The 18374-nt window shown below is 43.8% G+C and overlaps 1 protein-coding gene across 2 annotated transcripts in view; it reads right to left on the bottom strand.

The window, feature by feature from the left end:
- Positions 1 to 18374, bottom strand: part of LOC135902121 (tyrosine-protein phosphatase non-receptor type 7-like) — a 138208-nt gene that overhangs the window by 87534 nt on the left and 32300 nt on the right. For both annotated transcript variants that reach the window (XM_065432050.2, XM_065432049.2), the window contains exon 4: positions 3623 to 3885. In XM_065432050.2, coding sequence (XP_065288122.1) covers positions 3623 to 3885 — 263 coding nt within the window. The remainder of the gene's footprint in view (positions 1 to 3622; positions 3886 to 18374) is intronic.

Here is an 18374-nt window from a genome sequence, read left to right as displayed (position 1 = left end):
ATGCTGATAGAGCAAATGCAGAAAACAGGTTGCCAGATGGTAGACCAACCAAAGCCCAAGCTAAGGCAGCTAGGCTCAAAGAGCGTACAAGGCGGCCATTTTGAAATGCCAATGGCAATATGGAAATGCAGATGTAGGGTTGCGCTTGATTCTAATGTGCATGTGATTTTCGGACCAGTTATATTGTGAAAAAAAAAAAATGCGTGTTAGATTCAAGTAAATATGATAATCTCAGAGATCATGCTAAAAAACCATGCTCATTCTCATCGGCATTCTGGGTCATGCATCCACTCACATTTGCATGGAGGCTGCTATATCTACACCACCTGAAATTAGGCTTTTTGCATGGACCAAAATTCATTGCAGTTGGTTTTTGCAAACCTGAATTGTGTGCACATTTTTGCCTCTAATGCACAGGCTGTGGAAGTGGGTTCCAAAAAAACCACGAGCGGCTCAAACCAAATTCAAACTGTTACTGCCCCCCCCTCCCCTTTTCCCCCTTCATTTTCTCGACTTGCACAGCAGTTCAGATTTAGCAACGTCATCACACATTGCATGCACACATGGGTGGTCTACTTGAGAAAGACCCACAAGTTAGTGACGTGCAATATGCAATGCAATGTGATCAGTGACCACGCACTTGCTGGGGCGGCCTGCAATGCATGGCTGAGAAGAGAGTCAATATGCTGCAAGCCAGCAACTGTGGCCAAATTGAGCCAAGTTTGAATGGTTGACTCGCTGCCAACAAATAGCGATCAGGGTTTAAACAGTTTCCCGCAAGTGCTTCAATGTCGGCACGGCATAGTTTTCACAGCACAAACGCACATTAAACATATGGTCAAAGCTCATTATAATGAAACATAGTAATAATGAAAATGTATTTAAAGAAGTGAAATCCCCCGTACATTCCCCACAGAGGTTCATACTGCAGCACATGCAATAATGAATATAACAACATAATTTTATTTCCCCCTTCAACTATAACAAGGTTTTAGTGTATTAGATGCGACATGTGGCACACGTGTCTTGTTTTTTGGCATTGTACATCTGTTCCACGATCAATGCGGGCATTCATAACGAGTGATTCGACTTCCACTAGGGCCACTTCACACATGTGCACGGGAATCACATCGGGACTGCAAGCAATGTACCAAACAAACTGGGGTACTGCAGCAAGAACAGAGTCTGTTCTTGTTCACGGCGTTCTTTACTTGGTGCAATGGCAAGAAGTGGTGCATGCTTTGAGAAATACGAGACATAATGAGAAATGTTCAACATCTCAATCCCTCGAATTTATGACTTTTATGAGTGTTGGTTGCTACGCGCAGTTATTGTGCTCCTCGCTTCTCATGGCTACCAATAGTTGTTGATCCGCTTCGCGTTTGCAAGCGGGCAAATGCCCAGCTTCTGCACCAAGCTTTGCCGCATAATCAAGGTGTTTTTGTTCTACTGGACACTTCTTTCGGGCCTTTCATTTCATTTCGGGCCTTTCGCACACTCAATGCAGGCTCGTGTACCATTTCACTCCCTTCTCTTTTTCCTTCACACCTGGCTGCTTCTGTCGCCCTCTTCCTCGTTTCTCTATCATTCAATTTTCCCTTGCCGACTCCTTGCCTTCTTGTTCTACTTGTGGGACAATGAGGCAAAGAAAACTTCACTTGAAAAATTAGAAGCCTACAACGGCAGTACTACTTTGACCACTTCTGCATAGCTCACCAGCCTTACACAGGTAGAGTCAGGAATTTTTCATTCGGGTAATTAACACGCATGTCTGGTGAAAACAGTTTCAGTCACGGCAGCATACCCAACTAGACTGTCATAGGAGTGTGTATGTTTATACTGTTACAACAAAAAAGCACTAATTTAACAAAATTTATTTAATGCAATTTCCAACTTAGCGTGCTTCAATAAACCTAGATTTAACTGTATAAGTTACTCATTGATTCCATGTTTAAATTATTGAGTAAGATGAGAACGTTTTTGTTGTAAGTTCCTTGCACAGTCAAATTCCATTATTTCGACCCAGATGGGACCACAGGAATTGATTAAATTATTGGGCAGATCAAATTAAACCAGGTGCAAAAATAAAGAAGAACCGCCAAAACACAGCCCTGATTTATTTGGCAGTAACATTATAACATATAATATGCCCCCAAATCAGACGTGCACACACTTTAAATGTATCCAAAGTAGAAAAACAGTGTAGGAATTACATTAGAGCTCCTAAATGAAGCAGAAATCTAATGTGCACCTGTTTTTTAGCAACAAAAACTTTCGTACAAAAATGGCCAGTTTTCTAAAGTCAACTTCATGTGAGATGGCATGTGAATACGTACTTACTGAGGAAGCTGATGAAGTGGGTGGCTACTGTTCTCAATCGCGCGTGCCTAGCGCCTTTTCTTGTTTATATGGTATCTAGCAGCCAGAAAACGTATCATATGATTGCAGTTGTGTGACGTTCTGAACAAAAACTGTTGCACAAAGGTGGCCAGTTTTCTCAAGTCAATCTCGCTACACGGTTTAAAGATCAGCTCCACCGCAATATATAAGTGTTATGTGGTAAAGCATACGGTTGTTGTGAAGGCGGTTTTGATTTAGCGCTCTGTTGGCACTGCACAGCCAATTTTCAGCTCTATTTTCTTTAAACAAGAATGAAAGGTGTGCGCTACAATCAAATAAATACCGTAATCAGACATTGTGAGCTCCGGCTATCTCACTTGAAAATCTACCTAGCGCGGGGTGAAAATACACATTTTCGATGAGAAATGATGCGTGTTCAATGCATTCACTCACTGTCCACTAGGCACTACTGGGACAGATGTTGCTACTAAAAAAGTCACTACTGCAGTCACCATAGGGGTCAGGCGCATGCATGCTGACTGGTCATGCTGAAGTAATCTGGCAGAGACCAATTTTAGAAACGAAAGCTTGTGCCCATAAAAATGCATGGGTGCCAGCCGTGCTTTGGTCGAGATCAAATCAACCGAAAAATCGAATTAACCGGAGCCAAATTATTGGAAGTCTACTGTACAGTCTGTACTGTCAAAGGCTGACATACTGAACCTTAATAAATGATGCAATGAAAAAATTTTTAGTTTTCTTACGTTTGCTTCATTGAAGACGATGTAATTATTTCTGTGAATAATAAAAGTTATCTTTTTCTAAAGTTTCAATTTAACCATGTGCATGCACGTCATATGCATGTGCCTGGTGCCTATGCAATGAGCAAACTAAGTTACATACATCACCTAATGCAGAATTTATCATTTACATGGATTTTCTCATGAACAATTGTTGCTGCAAATGATGCAACTTCTAGAGCTGCCACAATAATTATCAGTTCATCTAGAATCTGCCGTGACACCCCAATAAATAGGTGACTAAACATAAATCACATCATTTGATTTGATGAAGAAACATGCTTGTCACTTCTGCCGAATTTAGCGGGCACAAGTTTATCCGATAAATAGTCCTCCGCACAATCTCGAGTTGCTCTGCTTCCCCGATCACTTGCACCACTGCACAACCATGTGACAATATTACATAAGGGGTCCTATAATTTTTTCCTATAATAAATTTTTTATTTGGCTAAATGTTTATCATTGGTCTCCCTCTCACTTACAAGCCTGGTCTCCGGTCAGGACAGCTGATGTCAATGGGTGCCGTGTGGTTAACAACAGAGGGCGCCTCGTGTTCGATGGAAACCGGCGCCACCCGTCTTTCAATGCTGGGCCTTGCCTGCTCAGCAGCGACAAGCTTTGGCTCTGGCAGTGGCTGGCAGACAACATGCTCAGGGGGCGAGCAGTGCGTTGGCAGTGGCTCCAGGGGCTGGAAGAAGAGCCCTGGAGACTTGGCCTGACTGCCACGCTGGAGCCACCAAAGGAGCTGGAAAAAAAAAAGACAATAACAATGAAATTTATACTTCAACATTCGAAGGATTGCAAGACACTTCCAGGCTTAAAACGTTTATGTTACACTGATGTTACGATGTTAAATACTGATGTTATGGTGCTGATGCGTTAAATGACAGTGTATTGCCAAAGGTGTGTGTGAAACTATGGCTATTGTTAAGGTGACATGACATGCGCACTGGCGCTTCAACAGGCAACACATGGGATTGATTACCATGAGGAAAAGACAGAAGAGTTTCAAGTGGCTGGAGCAAAATATCTGCTTTAATTTTTGTTGCATTGCAAGTTCTGTCATAGTTGTGATGAAGCGCACTGCTATTTTGAACAGATTCTAGTATACAAACTAAATAATTTTCACGTGGAAACCATGCTGATGAAGCAAATTATAATTGTGGGTGAACAAAAGCCTGATGTGCCAACTTATGAACTGTAGCAGGGGATTTACGCATGTTCCGTTGGAGATAACCCAAAGCTTTTGAGGCTTTTGTGCAGGTAGCTGTTATGTGTGTACTCCAGGAAAGATTTGTTGCAAGTTCAATGCCATGGTACTTATACGATGATGCCAGAGGGACGATGGTGTTATTTATGACGTAAGAAAAGCGACAGTTAGAACCTCTCCGTGAGAAGGACATAACTTTGCATGTCTGAGTTCAGGGTCATCTGAAATGTACAGCCCCAGAAACTGACAAGGTTAAGGTCATTCTGCAATAATAAATGGTTATTGGATGTTGTTATTGTACAGTATACAATGCAATTGTCTGTGAAAAGCCTGATCTGTGATAAAACGTTTTGTGCAAGGTCATTAATAAAAATTAAGAAAATAAGAGCACCAAGGACACTACCTTGCAAGGATACGCCAGAAATAACGTCAGAAGGAAGCGATGAGAGGTTATTAATGATTGACAGTGAACTGCTGCTGCAAGGACAGAAAGTTTCGGAGCCAAGATAAAGTTAATGAATCCCGTCGGAGTGCAGATAATTTCGAGAATAGACGACAATGAGCAACACGATCAAATGCTTTAGAAAGATCTAAGGACACAGTCAATTTGCTGTTTGTTATTCATGTTTAACAATAATCTTGATACTATCAGTAACTTAGGTACTTATGAATTCAAATGTGTAGTATGCTCTACTCTTACTAAAGAGAATGCCAAATCAATATGCCAGCATGGATATTTCAGTTCGTATATGAAAGTCTGCAAAAAATTTTTTTTGTCGATAGAATGTCTGAAGCACAATTTTCTTTCTAAATAAAGTTTACTGCTACTGTAAAATAGAATCAACTGCTTTTTTCTTTGAAGGTGAAGAAATAACAATGTTGTCCCAAATACCAATAGGGTTTCCAGTTCAATAGTGGGCCATACTACGCTTAATGGCAATCTTCTGGTAGAAAGTTCTGCTTTCCAATTGTCTTCCGGAAAACAGGAGGACTTTTCCACCTTTATGGCAGGTGATTTCTGTGGGTTATCAGCCAATTTGCACAACAGACAAAAGCAGGGAATGTGCATCCCATCTCTCAACACCACTCTCCACGCAGTCATCGGTGCCGCATGCATCGGCGACGGTCGGTGCTGATGGTAAAGAGTTCTTACATTGCGAGGCACACAGCACGTTCACGCGACATCTCTTTCCCTTACAACACACCCACCTTCTTTTTTCTCTGCCCGCATCCATCTGCTGCCCATGTAAATGTGTCTGCAGCCAGGAGTTAGCATGCTGTCACATTATATTTTCGGACCTGCCATGAAAATCCAAAGCTATTCTTGCGATGGGTCACTTGAAATAACGAAAAGAAACCGTTGTGCACCTATGAGCAGTGTTCGGAAAGAGGGGCCACTGTGCACTATTCCACAAGGATGGTGGCCGCGAACACGCAACGGTCATCCGGTGCACTCACTTTCATTGGCGAGGCAGTTTGTCGGCTTTCCGAGGGTCGCGTGACCACTGTCAATAGATCTGCATTAATTCAGTAACCGTTACTTTAGCCGCTGACACCTGATGACACAGCTCCAGTTAAGCCTAACAGGTTAGACGGTGCGGCCAACGGTGCGGCTGTGATGAAACTTTGCTGCCGGCATAGGTGATAACGGGCCACCAACCGTTGGGGAAAGCTTGTCACTAGCATGTTCCTATGGGCGGCTCTATTGGTTGCGAAATTGTGCGTACACTTACGCTGACAGCCAGTGAAACAGAATTGGGATGCGTGGTCAATCAGCGGGCAACTACCGTGAGCATGCATGAAAGTTGGCCTGTGTCTGCATACGTGAGTTGGGTAGAAAGCTCTGAACTGGGCAAATCTGCATGTGCAAACAATAAACACGCGTATTTGATGCGATCAGCAGGCCTTCTGGCGGCTAGTCAGCCCAATCTTCACACATTCTTCTGTGCTTTCCACATGTGCTGCTTTTGTTGGTCCCTCTGTTCGCGTAGCATTAATCGTTTCAATCAGTATCGTCGACCAGGCAGGAACCTTGTGCTGATAGAGACTGCGCATCGTGGGAATGCTGTGTACGTCAAGGCACCAACCACAGCAGGGTCATTCACCGAAGGTACCGATAATTGAAAAGTTAAATATTCCTAAAACTGATTATAAGATATTCAATTTGCAAATCTAATTAATCCAACGTTTGCTAATTGATTTGAAATCGAATATTCGAGTATTTGCACATGCATGTGCACATGCACAATATACTACTAGGAATACTAAGATAAAAAAATTACAGTTTATGGTAACATAAAACTAGATTATTTATAGACTGCACATAATTAAACATTATAAATGAAAAATGCATCAATTTAAAGGCAGGAAAAAAAAAGCAAGAATGACATTATATGGTGATACACAGCGTGGCATACAGAATAACACAATTGTTAAGACAAAAAAAACTGATTAATGCCATGCTATTAATAAAACAGGTAAATGACTGATATAAAAATCAAACAGTATGAAAGGCACTGTACTTAATCTTTTATTGCACTGACAATTTTACAGACAGGTGGTCCATGCAAGACATGCAAAGCACATTAGCAAATCATACAGTTCAAGTTGTACTTTTAGTTTTGTAAGGTTTGAATAACATGAGGTAGAATATTTATGAATGAAATTGATGGTTTGTTTATATCTTGTCTGGTTGGGCGGAAGAATACTGAATGGATGAAATAGAGAAAATGCTGACCAAAAGATAAAAAAACTTTAAACATGTTTCAGCTTCCTTAGAATTGAAAACAATTTTTTTTGAACCTATCCTTTTCTTGGTCAGTGTTTCTAGTATTTCTTTCGTTCAATAAAATATTTATGAATGTGGTAGGCTTCGACTAGTTAACAGGTTATTTGGGTCTTATTTCTAAAAAAAAAACTACAAGTTTCTGAAATTGGGCATTTCAATCGCGATGTCGACAATGCGCAGTGTAATGCTCTCTTAGGAGAACATTAAGACAGCGCTCTGTATGCCAATAACACAGTTAAACCTGTGATAACGGAATTCTCTTAACAAAATATTTTTGTATCCCCAGTGAATGCCCATAGGATTCAATGCACTTTGTACCTCTCAACAACGAAGTGATGCTGTACTACAATCTCACATCAACGAAATTTGCCTGAACATGACCCCGCATATTACCTACTTGCACAAGGCTAGCAGGCACCAAAATGTGCTAAAATGCGATTGCTTTGCACTAAAATTACATAAAATATTACCACATTACATTTGGGTGGGCGTCGTCATTTTTCTTTATGAAAACAACCAGGTGCCAAAAGCAATCACTTGCACTGGAAAGACGTGATGGCCATCATCTTGTTTGTTGATTGCCCATTTGAAGCAGCACGCGTGTTGCTACCGACATGTGACGACAGTTTTTGCACACCTATTGCAGTGTGTAATGTGTGCCTTGGTGAGAAAAATGTAGCAAAAACAAGGAAATCCATGTCCCACCAATGTGGGATTGTTTGAACGGTCGCAGCATGGAGTGCCACACATCGGGCCGTGATTAAGCGATCGTCCGGAAATATGCATCCGTTGCTTCAAGAACGCTGGTTTGGTGCCACCTGATAGGCATCGTATGCAGATTCGGCACCAGACGTTGAATTGTGCAAAAGGGCCATAATCTCAATCGAGTGCCTTTGGGTATACGAGATACGATCACTTTCGTGCTCGGCAACGGGCACGTTGGCGCCTACGGGCGGCAGCATGCACTGGGGAACTGCTGCTGCATGAGTTGCTCTGTGTCTGGTGCTGAGTTGCACAAAGTTTTGCAAAAGTAATCGTATCTCCAAATCCCATTGTCCGAGAATACTGCTTCATGGCAGTGGTCCCACTGCTGATTGAGGCATGCAGCGCACTTTGTACTGTCAGCAATGCGGCTCAATATCTTCGAGCAAAGCTTGCTTAAAAGTTGGCTACCGGAATTTTGACAGTAAAGTTTCGTTCCGTAACGCATTACCCATCTGTGCTGTCTCATTTCACAACAATGAAATTCTAAAAAAAAACGATTTTTTTCGCATTGCGCTCTAATTTCTTTACTGCTAGGTTCAACTTGCACAGTAATAATGGCACGGTGTACACCCCTCCACCTTCCTCATAGAATAAGATACAAACCACTGCATTTGTTTGGTGTGACAAGTGCTCTGGAATGTCGGCTTATGTCGCTTAACAAGACTACACATCCTGCCTAATTGATTCTTTGCAAAGAAGTCTATGTGAACACCACATTTCTCAGCAATGCTCCTATGAAATACCCTACGCAATATCGATATCCTATACAATATCCTATACAATATCATGTTCAGTATGAGCTACAACGTACAAGCGTGCGGCAAAGCAGTCACACTGATCGTGATAGCACATACGGGATGACTGCAAACGTTTTTTCTCTTTCTTCTCAGTTATGTGCACAACCTTTCTTGATTTTATTTGCTAGGTCTTCTCAAACAGGGGCGGCTACACACTTTGGAAATCCAGCCTCTTCAAGGCCACTTAGCCGCTGCATAAACTTGGAGTTAGCATGATGTTGACAGGACTTTGAGCGGCGAAACCTAAGCATAAAGCAGCACTAGTGTTCAGCGCAGCCCACTTATTAAATTAAATTATGGGGTTTGTCATACCAAAACCACTTTCTGATTATGAGGCACGTCGTAGTGGGGGACTCCGAAAATTTCGACCACCTGGGGTTCTTTAACGTGCATCTAAATCTAAGTACACGGGTACCCGTTTTCGCATTTTGCCCCCATCGAAATGCGGCCGCCGTGGCAGGGATTCGATCCCGCGACCTCGTGCTCAGCAGCCTAACACCATAGCCACTGAGCAGCCACGGCAGGTGCAGTCCACTTATAGCGATACCACCATATAATGATATCGGTTATAACGATGAGCTGACTTGAGAGTGTGTGAGAGAGAGAGAGAAAATAATGCAGAGAAAGGCAGGCTACCCTGCGCAGGGGGAAGGGTTAAGAGGGATAAAAAGAGAAACAGAGTAGAAGGGGGAGATAGAAAGGGAGACAAGCACGAACAAAGCGCGTACACTACAGAGCGGTAGGAGAGTGCGAAATTATACATTAGGGCTATGAGAAAAAAAGAAACATATAACAATACATAATTCACCGCATATCAGATTACTGATAAAAATTTTGCCTTCTGAATGGCATTTTCTATGCAGAATAATTGTGAAATTTGCATTCATAAGTTCCCCGTAAACGAACAATGCCGAGATTGGGCAATACGTTTGCCTACACAAGTTCGTATCTGTCGCCATTAACCGCATATTGGCTGCACGCCGATTTCGAAAGACACGGAAAGCATCGCTAGTTGGCGCAGCGTGCCATAAGATGGTGCCAGCCGCCTTGCCCACGTAATCTCACGATTGAGCTACACGTGAGAGAAGAAAAAAAAAGAAAAAAGAAAAAGGGAAACGTGAAGTGCCACCCGCCTGCGGAAATGCGCCACGGCAGGGTTGCCAGATTGGGCTATTAATTGCTAAGTTGGGCTACATTTTATGTGGATTGGTTACATGGCTATATTTGGGATATTTTTGTCTTAAGGACTTCCGAGTCCCGAGAACAACGTCAACACTGACAAAATTCGGGAACGCCTGTTTATGAAGACCCAAAACCCACTGCTGCTTGAAGGATATGTAGGCAGTCTCAAAGGTTGTGTTTTTAGGCAGTGTCGGTGCTTGGAGGAAGGCATTAAGTCATGGCTGCCATGTTTATATGTCCTTCCAGCACTAAGCTCTCTTTGTTTTAGTTTCGGCGCCCCCTGCTGCCGGTTCACGTGTGGTTCGGAAAGAAAAATGGTGGGGCTGACACCTGTCAAGTATGTGTTCCGTGCTTGCTGCCATACAGCAAACTATTGTGAACTTGCACAACAGCTTAAGTTGTCGCACTCATGTCGTGGTGCGTCATATTCGCCAGTGGTCCTTTCAGTGTTTATCAAGGTTTCCTTGATGCCTATTGCATGGTTTTCCTGCAAATCACTGCGTTATTTAATTACCCAGTAACTTCACAAAAAAATTCGCTTTAAATGAGATGTTCCCCCTACTGTTTGCGCTTACTTTGCCCCTACTTGCACAGCCTCTTTCAAGCGCAGCCGTCAAACGTGTTCAGCCAGGTTTAGTTGACAAAGAATGATTTGAGAAACTGAATGTCGAACGAGACCCTGCAAGCTCTCCTTCACGTTAAGTGTGATAGGGCAGAGAGTGGGGACTGCTACAAATATTTTGAGCCATATGAACAGTTTCTGTCGTGTTTCAACTCTGCAGTTCTATATGGTTCAAGTGGTAGTGGAAGTTAATTCAAATGGGACTAGATTGTGTAGTACTTAATCCATTTGCATAAATACCTAGTGTGAGAAGTATCAACTGGGACTCTATGCAGTGTTTTTTTTTTTCAGTCTATGCTTCAGTCAAGCAGCTTTGTATTACGTGGAAGTTGATTGTTTCATGGTACCTCTTGAACATTGCATATTACAGTCGAACCCGACTATATCGAACCCGTTTACATCGAATTATTCCATATATAGAACAATTTCTGGACACGGTATAGTTACAATGAGTATATATAGCAAAAATTACGCTTACATCGAGCAAAACTATTAGCTACTCCCAATATATTGAATGTCAAGCGGCGGAAAGTGCCCCGGAAGTTGGCTTTCCTGTGCGGCGGCGCGGCTCCATCCAACCTTTCTCCCTACGTGACCGTGCTACCTTGGAGCAGTCGACACCTCCTTGCAAAAAAATGATCCTGGCCCGCCCGTAGCGCTTGCTCAGACAGCCAATCAGAGGCTCTTGTGCCCTCGTTGTGCAAGATGGCGAAAGTGCAAGTTGTCTCGCTGCTTTTCTGGTTCATTGTGTGCGCCTTGTTGGCCTTCTCCCGCAGTGTTGCCGTGATGAAGCGGCAGAATTTGCCTGTCGTCGTGAAGCTCGAAATCATGAAACGGGTCGAACGCGGTGACAAGTCGGATGTCCCAGCAACGTACAAGATTCCGAGGTGCACTCTCGGCACGATCTTGAAGGAGGAAATTAGGGCTAAAGCGGCCTAACTCCCGACCCGGTGCCCATGGCTTCCGACGCGTACGCACGGCCGTGTACGAGTGGTTCATCCAAAGTAGCTTTAGCCGTACTGACTTCCGCATGCTCGGTGATGACTGTAAATTCTGAATAATGCGACAAAGCTGTTGCCGGTGTTGCCGAAGTTGTTGCCGAAGTTGCTGAAGTTGTTGGAAGCTGTTGACGAATCAACGGTGGACGAGTTTGCAAGCACAAATGATGGTGTTGCGACCATGGGAGAGCCCGGAAGCGAAGACTACATTGCCGACATCGTGCCGAGCACAAGTGAAAGTGGGCATAATGAGGAAAGCAACGACCGTCCTTTGCCCACATCTTCCGAAGTGATTGGTGCGCTCACACTAGTCCGTGCTTCTGCGCGAATGCGGAAGGTTGCGGCCTCAGCTGCTCAGACTCCTTAAACAAAAGTGCGTGCGTCGCACACAGCGAAATTGCCCAAGCAGAAGAAAATGCAGGACTATTTCGTGCGAAACTAAGCTAGCTTCATCAATAAAGTGATTTTATAAATGGTATGTGCTTTTTATGACATCCAATTATTTAGCAGGCTTATATCGAATTATGCGCTATATCAAACTCATAGGCATTTTTTTTGGGAGTTCGATATAGCCAGGTTCGACTGTATCACAATGACAAGCTGTGTAAAAATATGAAAAACAGTGTTCGTACACAGTGATGATGGCAAAGCAATGGCTCACCAAAGGTCGGTGAGCCATTGCCTTAGCAAAGTCAGGATGATAACTCGTCGGTTGTCATATTGCACTTCTGCCACAATTTTTTCCCTTTAAACTATGTGGATATGAGTAATTATGATTATGGCCTAGTATTTATATGCACATGCTATATGATCACTAACTCCTCTTTGTTCGTCTTACTAGTCATTACAGTCGAACCCGGCTATATCGAACTCGCAAAAAAACGCCTATCAGTTCGATACAGAGCATAATTCGATATAAGCCTGCTAAATAATTGGATGTCATAAATGCACATACCATTTATAAAATCACTTTATTGATGAAACTAGCTTCGTTTCGCACGAAACAGTCCTGCATTTTCTTCTGCTTGGGCAATTTCGCTGCATGCGAGGCACGCACTTCCCCACATTGTCTAAGGAGTCGGAGCAGCTGAGGCCGCAACATTCCGCTTTCGCACAGAAGCACCGGACTAGTGCGAGCGCACTTCGGAGGATGTGGGCCAAAGATGGTCGTTGCTTTCCTCGTTGTGCCCATTTTCAGTTGTGCTCGGCACGATGTCGGCAATGTAGTCTTCGTTTCCGGGCTCTACCGTGGTCGCGACACCATCATTTGCGCTCACTAACTCACGCACCGTTGATTCGTCAACAGCTTCCGGAAATTCTGACAGCTGGCTCCAAACCTCGGCAACAACGACAACGGCTTCGTCGCATTAATCAGAATTTACAGTCATCACCGAGCACGCGGAAGTCGGTACGGCTGAAGCTATTTTGGATGAACCACTCGTACACGGCCGCGCATACGCGTCGGGCGCCACGGGCACTACGGGCACCGGGTCGCGAGTTAGGCCGCTTTAGCCCTAATTTCCCCCTTCAAGATCGTGCCGAGAGTGCACCTCGGAATCTTGTACGTTGCAGAGACATCCGACTTGTCACCGCATTCGACCCGGTTTATGATTTCGAGCTTCACGACGAAAGGCTAATTCTGACGCTTCATCACGGCAACACTGCGGGAGAAGGCGCACACAATGAATCAGATAAGCAGCGAGACAACTCGCACTTTCGCCAACTTGCATGACGAGGGCACAAGAGCCTCTGATTGGCTGTCTGGGCAAGCGCTGCAGGCGGGCGGGCCAGGATCATTTTTTGTAGGGAGGTGTCGGCGGCTCCGAGGTAGCGCGGTCGCATAGGGGGAGCGGTTGGATGGAGCCGCGCCGCCGGGTTTTCCCTTCACCGCGAGGGAAAGCCAACTTCCGGGGGCACTTTCCGCCGCTTGACGTTCGATATATCGGGAGTCGCTATTAGTTTTGTTCGATGTATGCATAATTTTTGCTATATATACTCATTGTAACTATACCGTGTCCATAAATTGTTTGATATAAGGAATAATTCGATGTAAACGGGTTCGATATAGTCGGGTTCGACTGTACATCGTATTTGCTCACATGTATATTCCAGCTGTGCCGAGAAAAAGAAGTTGCATTCAATATACATATTAGGTGCTTGTGGCACTGGTAATAGGTACATATTTTATTAATTTTGCACACACTGCAGTGGCGGTTGAGCAAATATTTCTTGCCAGTTTGTAAAGGTGTATATAGTGTTCTGCTGACTTCCCAGTCTTATGTATAGTGCTTGAATCTGCAAGACCTGTTTGTCTACTTTGTACTTCATGACAGCCGTGCGTGACCCATAAAATCCATTCTGTGTGTTTCCTAGTAGAATTATACTTTTTTTTCATGTTGCACTAAAAGTAAGGTACACAGCCCCCCTCGGAAATTTGGCAATACACGCATTCATGCCTGCATTCACATAAAGTTACGTACACGTTTTGATATTGCACGAACCTTGCCAGAGAATCCCTGTTTGAATATTGCACAGTTTAACTCTTTTCAATACTAATATGACCTGGATTATTGCCAGTACCGTAATCCAGGGGCAATTAAAACTATAAACTTTAATTCACCTCTTCTGTTATAGGCCAGCAGGTCGTTCTATTTGTTCCCACTCAAAGGTGAATTGCAGTCACAACTGCCGCTTCTTCGCACAAGGAGAATGCGAGGTTTCAAGTTTTCTCCAGAGTCCAGTGTGCCTCCAAGCGGCAGCATTTGCTGCTAATAAGTGAAAAGTACAAACTTGATAGAGAAAGAGAGAGAGCAGGAGAGAAATGACATGTTTATTTTATGAATCAGGCTTAGGAAAGGCATCCCTATTCCAAAATGCCTTGATCTTGGGCCGCCTATCAGGCACTACATCGTGGCCAGCCGAAGCTGATCCTCAAGGTTCAAGCTGGCAAGATTTTTCCTGATTCTTCTAGAATAATACCTCGGGTGAAGCGACACGTGAACTAAAGTTAGCTCAGAACATGGCTCAATAAATATTAACATCATGAGTAAATCCGAAAAAAAAATTATTCGGCTCATTCTAACAATAAGTGGTGTTCAAATCCACATCTGAGTGGCAGCTCTCCCTAGAATTTTTTATGCAGATCTTGAGCCCAGTATTGTGCTGGTTGCATATGTCGGAAGTAATCTTGGAGCCGAAATATGAGGCGAGATCTGGACACCATCTATAGAACAAATGCACAATGTCAACTGTTTTGGCTATGTTTTTGGCTACTTTTCACTCACAAAAAATTTGGGTCTGGCTATTTTTGGGCTACATTTTGAGATCCTTTGGCTATTCTTTGTTGGGGCCATCTGGCAACCTTGTGCCACGGAAGCAGCAGCAGACAGCCCAGTTGATAGAAGACGGCACTCACAAAGCGCAGTGTTGTATTGCTTAGACGAAGCTGCAAATTTTGCAAGGCTCGAAGTGTCAGCCCACAATATAGCGCTGCCATAATGACGGCTGCAGCCAGGGACCATGCCGATCAACGGAAAAAGTGGGCTTTGTGCGCCTGGGTGAAACCCCTGAAACCAACATGGTGGAAGTCGCTGACATTACTGAGCTCTGGAAGCATGTCGCTACTGACGATGAAACATGTGGAGCTTCAATGGAGGAGTTTCTGAGTGCAGGTAGTGCTGCCTCGTTATGCAAAAAGATCTCTGACGGAATGATCGTTGTCACAACAGACGGTGGCATTGTACAATGGAGGCGACGAGATTGACAATGACCCATCTTTGACAACGACCTCAATGTTCACGCGAAGTGCACTGTCGTCAATCAACTCGCTCATTGATTTCATGCATGCTAAATTATTGCCACTGGTGTTGGTGCAGCAGTTGGACACCGCAGTTGTGGGCCTGAAACGCCCGTGAAAGCAAGTGCAGATTTCTGACTATTTCAGTGCGCCTGACGTGCCCGTGAAAGCAAGTGCAGATTTCTGACTATTTCAGTGCGCCTGACGCTTGATACGCTATTTAGAGGTATAAATAAACATTTTATTTTTCACAGTCTAAACAACGTCTAGTTTTTGGCGCAAGTAGCAAATTGGGTTTCTGAGCTACAAAGGTATGTTTGGCAGCTTTTTTTACAGCAGTCCAGATATAGTGATGATCAGTTATAACGACCGATTTTTCGTTAGTGACATTGTTATACTGCACAGTACTTATTAAACTATCATAACGCAGGGTTTTTCCCAGAATCCTTAGCCTCAAAGTCGCCCCACACCTTATATGCGAGACTGATAGACTGAGTTACTATTTTAATATGGTGGCAGCTGCAGCATATTTCCGGCACTCCAGATTTTTGACGAAAGCGCAAATTGCAGCAACTGATAAACTTTAGCAGCTGGGACACTATTGGCCATCACACATGCAAAGCGAATGCTACTGATAACGGTTGTCATAAGTGAACCATCAAGAGTACAAATTGCTGCCTCAACAGCTGGTGGAGAGCAGCTGTGGGACATGCCAGAAAGTGATGATGATGATGCAGAGGTTTTTTTTTTTAACGCAAGGGCCAGGTATGGTCAAAGAGTGCCAAGAAATGGTGTGGGAGGGTCGATGATGCAGCCAGTGAGAACTATCAGATGTATCGTGGCTGTATAGAAGCCTAAAATATTAATTCCCTGTAAGGTACGTAAAATATACAATTACTAAAATAATATCAAGAACAATTGATGTGAACGATGACCATAAAATATATTCTAAAATGAAAAAAAAATAAATAATGTCACAATTCCACTAGCACTACTGCCTCACTAAGAGCCTTGAGCACAAGTGTCTGGAGCCACGTGCTCTAAAAAAACAGTACAGTCGCAGCAATACCCTCAAGATAGAGGGAAGGCTACGAATCACTCTGGCTAATGACATGCAGTACAACATTATGTAAGAAGTTAAGCAGTGCTTTGCTTTCAGAGGTCTTGGGCGAAGCAACAGTATCAGATGTAAGGGGATATGTTGTTTGAATGCCAAAGAAAAGCGACTTCATTGCTTTTCTGCTGCTTCCCGGCACTCCAGCAAGATGTGAAGTGCAGTCAGTCTTTTGCCACATCTGCGAAAGCGCCAAAGGTATGAATGTGTACCATTGGATGCCCTATTCTAAGGCAGAAAAAGAGAACTTCAGATCGTCGTGACTTTGTTAATGATGGCCAGTTCCCTACAACAGGCTTAATTACATGGAGCTTATTCAATGTTTGCTCATCCCACAAGTGTTGCCAATAGCTCAAATTTTTTTTACGATGGAATGGCTTCAAGTCTGTGACAGGAATGGGTACGAACGGATTTCTACGTATTTTAGCTATGGAAGTTACCATTTTATCTGCAAGCTCGTTACCCTCTGTACACCTGTCCCCAGGCATCCCACATTATACAAACTGTTGGCTGGATGCATAAGTTTTGCAGAGCAATGAATACAGGTTGTTGATTACAGAATTTGTGTTTTTTCAGCGACTAAAGGTTTGACGACACTTAAGGAATCTGAATGTACCATATTTACTCAAATCAAATGCACACTTTTTTTCCGATAGAATGGGTCCAAAAATTGCGTGCGCAATAGAATCGAGTACAACCATAAATCTGCGTTACCATATCGCCATCGGCACTTCAAAATGGCCGCCTCGTACGCCCTTCGAGCCTAGCTGCCGTAGCTTCCTCCATGTGCTGCAGTACATGTGCTTAGGCAATGCTTCCTTTGGCTTAGGTTAGTGCACTGTCCGTCTTCCCATTTTCTGCATTTGCTCTATCACCATGGAAGCGCCGACTGCAAAGACATGCAGAGTTCATCACAATGCCGCAATTAAAAGGAAAGCGATCGTGTGTGTGGAGACGGACAGAAATCGGGCCGCATCACGAGCACTCGGAGTTCCCAAAACTTGCGTGCAGGACTGGTGTAAACAGGAGAGGCGTTCTACACCGGTGGCTGCTACATAAGTGGCAGCCGTGCGGCCCCTATTGTGAAAGCGATCTGCGGCGGAGACAAGAATCTACGCATCTAGGCACACTGTGCTGTGTTCTCGTCGCTTTGTTCGCATTTAAGCGAGAGGCCACACAAAGGTCAATTCTCGCGCTCCTACTACCGCACAACTTTAGTGCATTGGGAGTAAATCTTTGTTTTTTCGAAATGAGAGAAAGTTGTATTTCTGTATGAAAGAATGAGGTGCACAGTACTGTAAGGGACTTTTTTTTTTTAGGTCATGGCAAATGGATGCGCGTTACAATCGAGAGCATTTTTTCCCTTTTTTCTTGGCCGCGGAAAAGGGTGCGCATTATAATCGAGGGTGTGGCAGAATCAAGTAAATACAGTAATGGCCTTTGGGAGCTTTGGTTTCTTGGTGTATTTAGTGGCCGATAGTACTGCACAGGCCTCTGCCATGAAGATGCTGGTTTCAGGGTGTAGAACATCGGATTCTGAAAACGATGGGCCAACAGCTGCGTCAGAGACGCCGGCTTGTGACTTTGAAGCATCTACGTAAAACACTGGGCAGTTGTACTTCGACTGAAGCTCCAGAAAGTGCATCTGCATTTGCACATCTGGAGTGTGTTTTGTTACCTCAATAAATGATGTGCTACATTCAACAAGTTGCCATTGCCAAGGTGGCAACAGCTTCCCTGGAGCCGTCGGGTAATGTCTGATGACTGAGACACCCATTTCTTCACAGGGTTTCCTGACCCGCATTGAAAAAGGCTCCCTTGCTGAGGGACGATTAGAGAATAGTGCAACAGATGTCATATTGTTAATGGATGTGTAGCAAGGGTGTTGATAAACTGTACCTTGAGGAAATATGTGAAACTGCTGCATGTTCTCTAAAGGTTAAGGGACCACTCATTCGGTTC

The sequence above is a fragment of the Dermacentor albipictus genome, chromosome 3 (genome assembly GCF_038994185.2).
Source record: "Dermacentor albipictus isolate Rhodes 1998 colony chromosome 3, USDA_Dalb.pri_finalv2, whole genome shotgun sequence".
In the NCBI taxonomy this organism is placed as follows: Eukaryota; Metazoa; Arthropoda; class Arachnida; order Ixodida; family Ixodidae; genus Dermacentor; species Dermacentor albipictus.
This window is presented reverse-complemented; position numbering and strand designations above follow the sequence as displayed.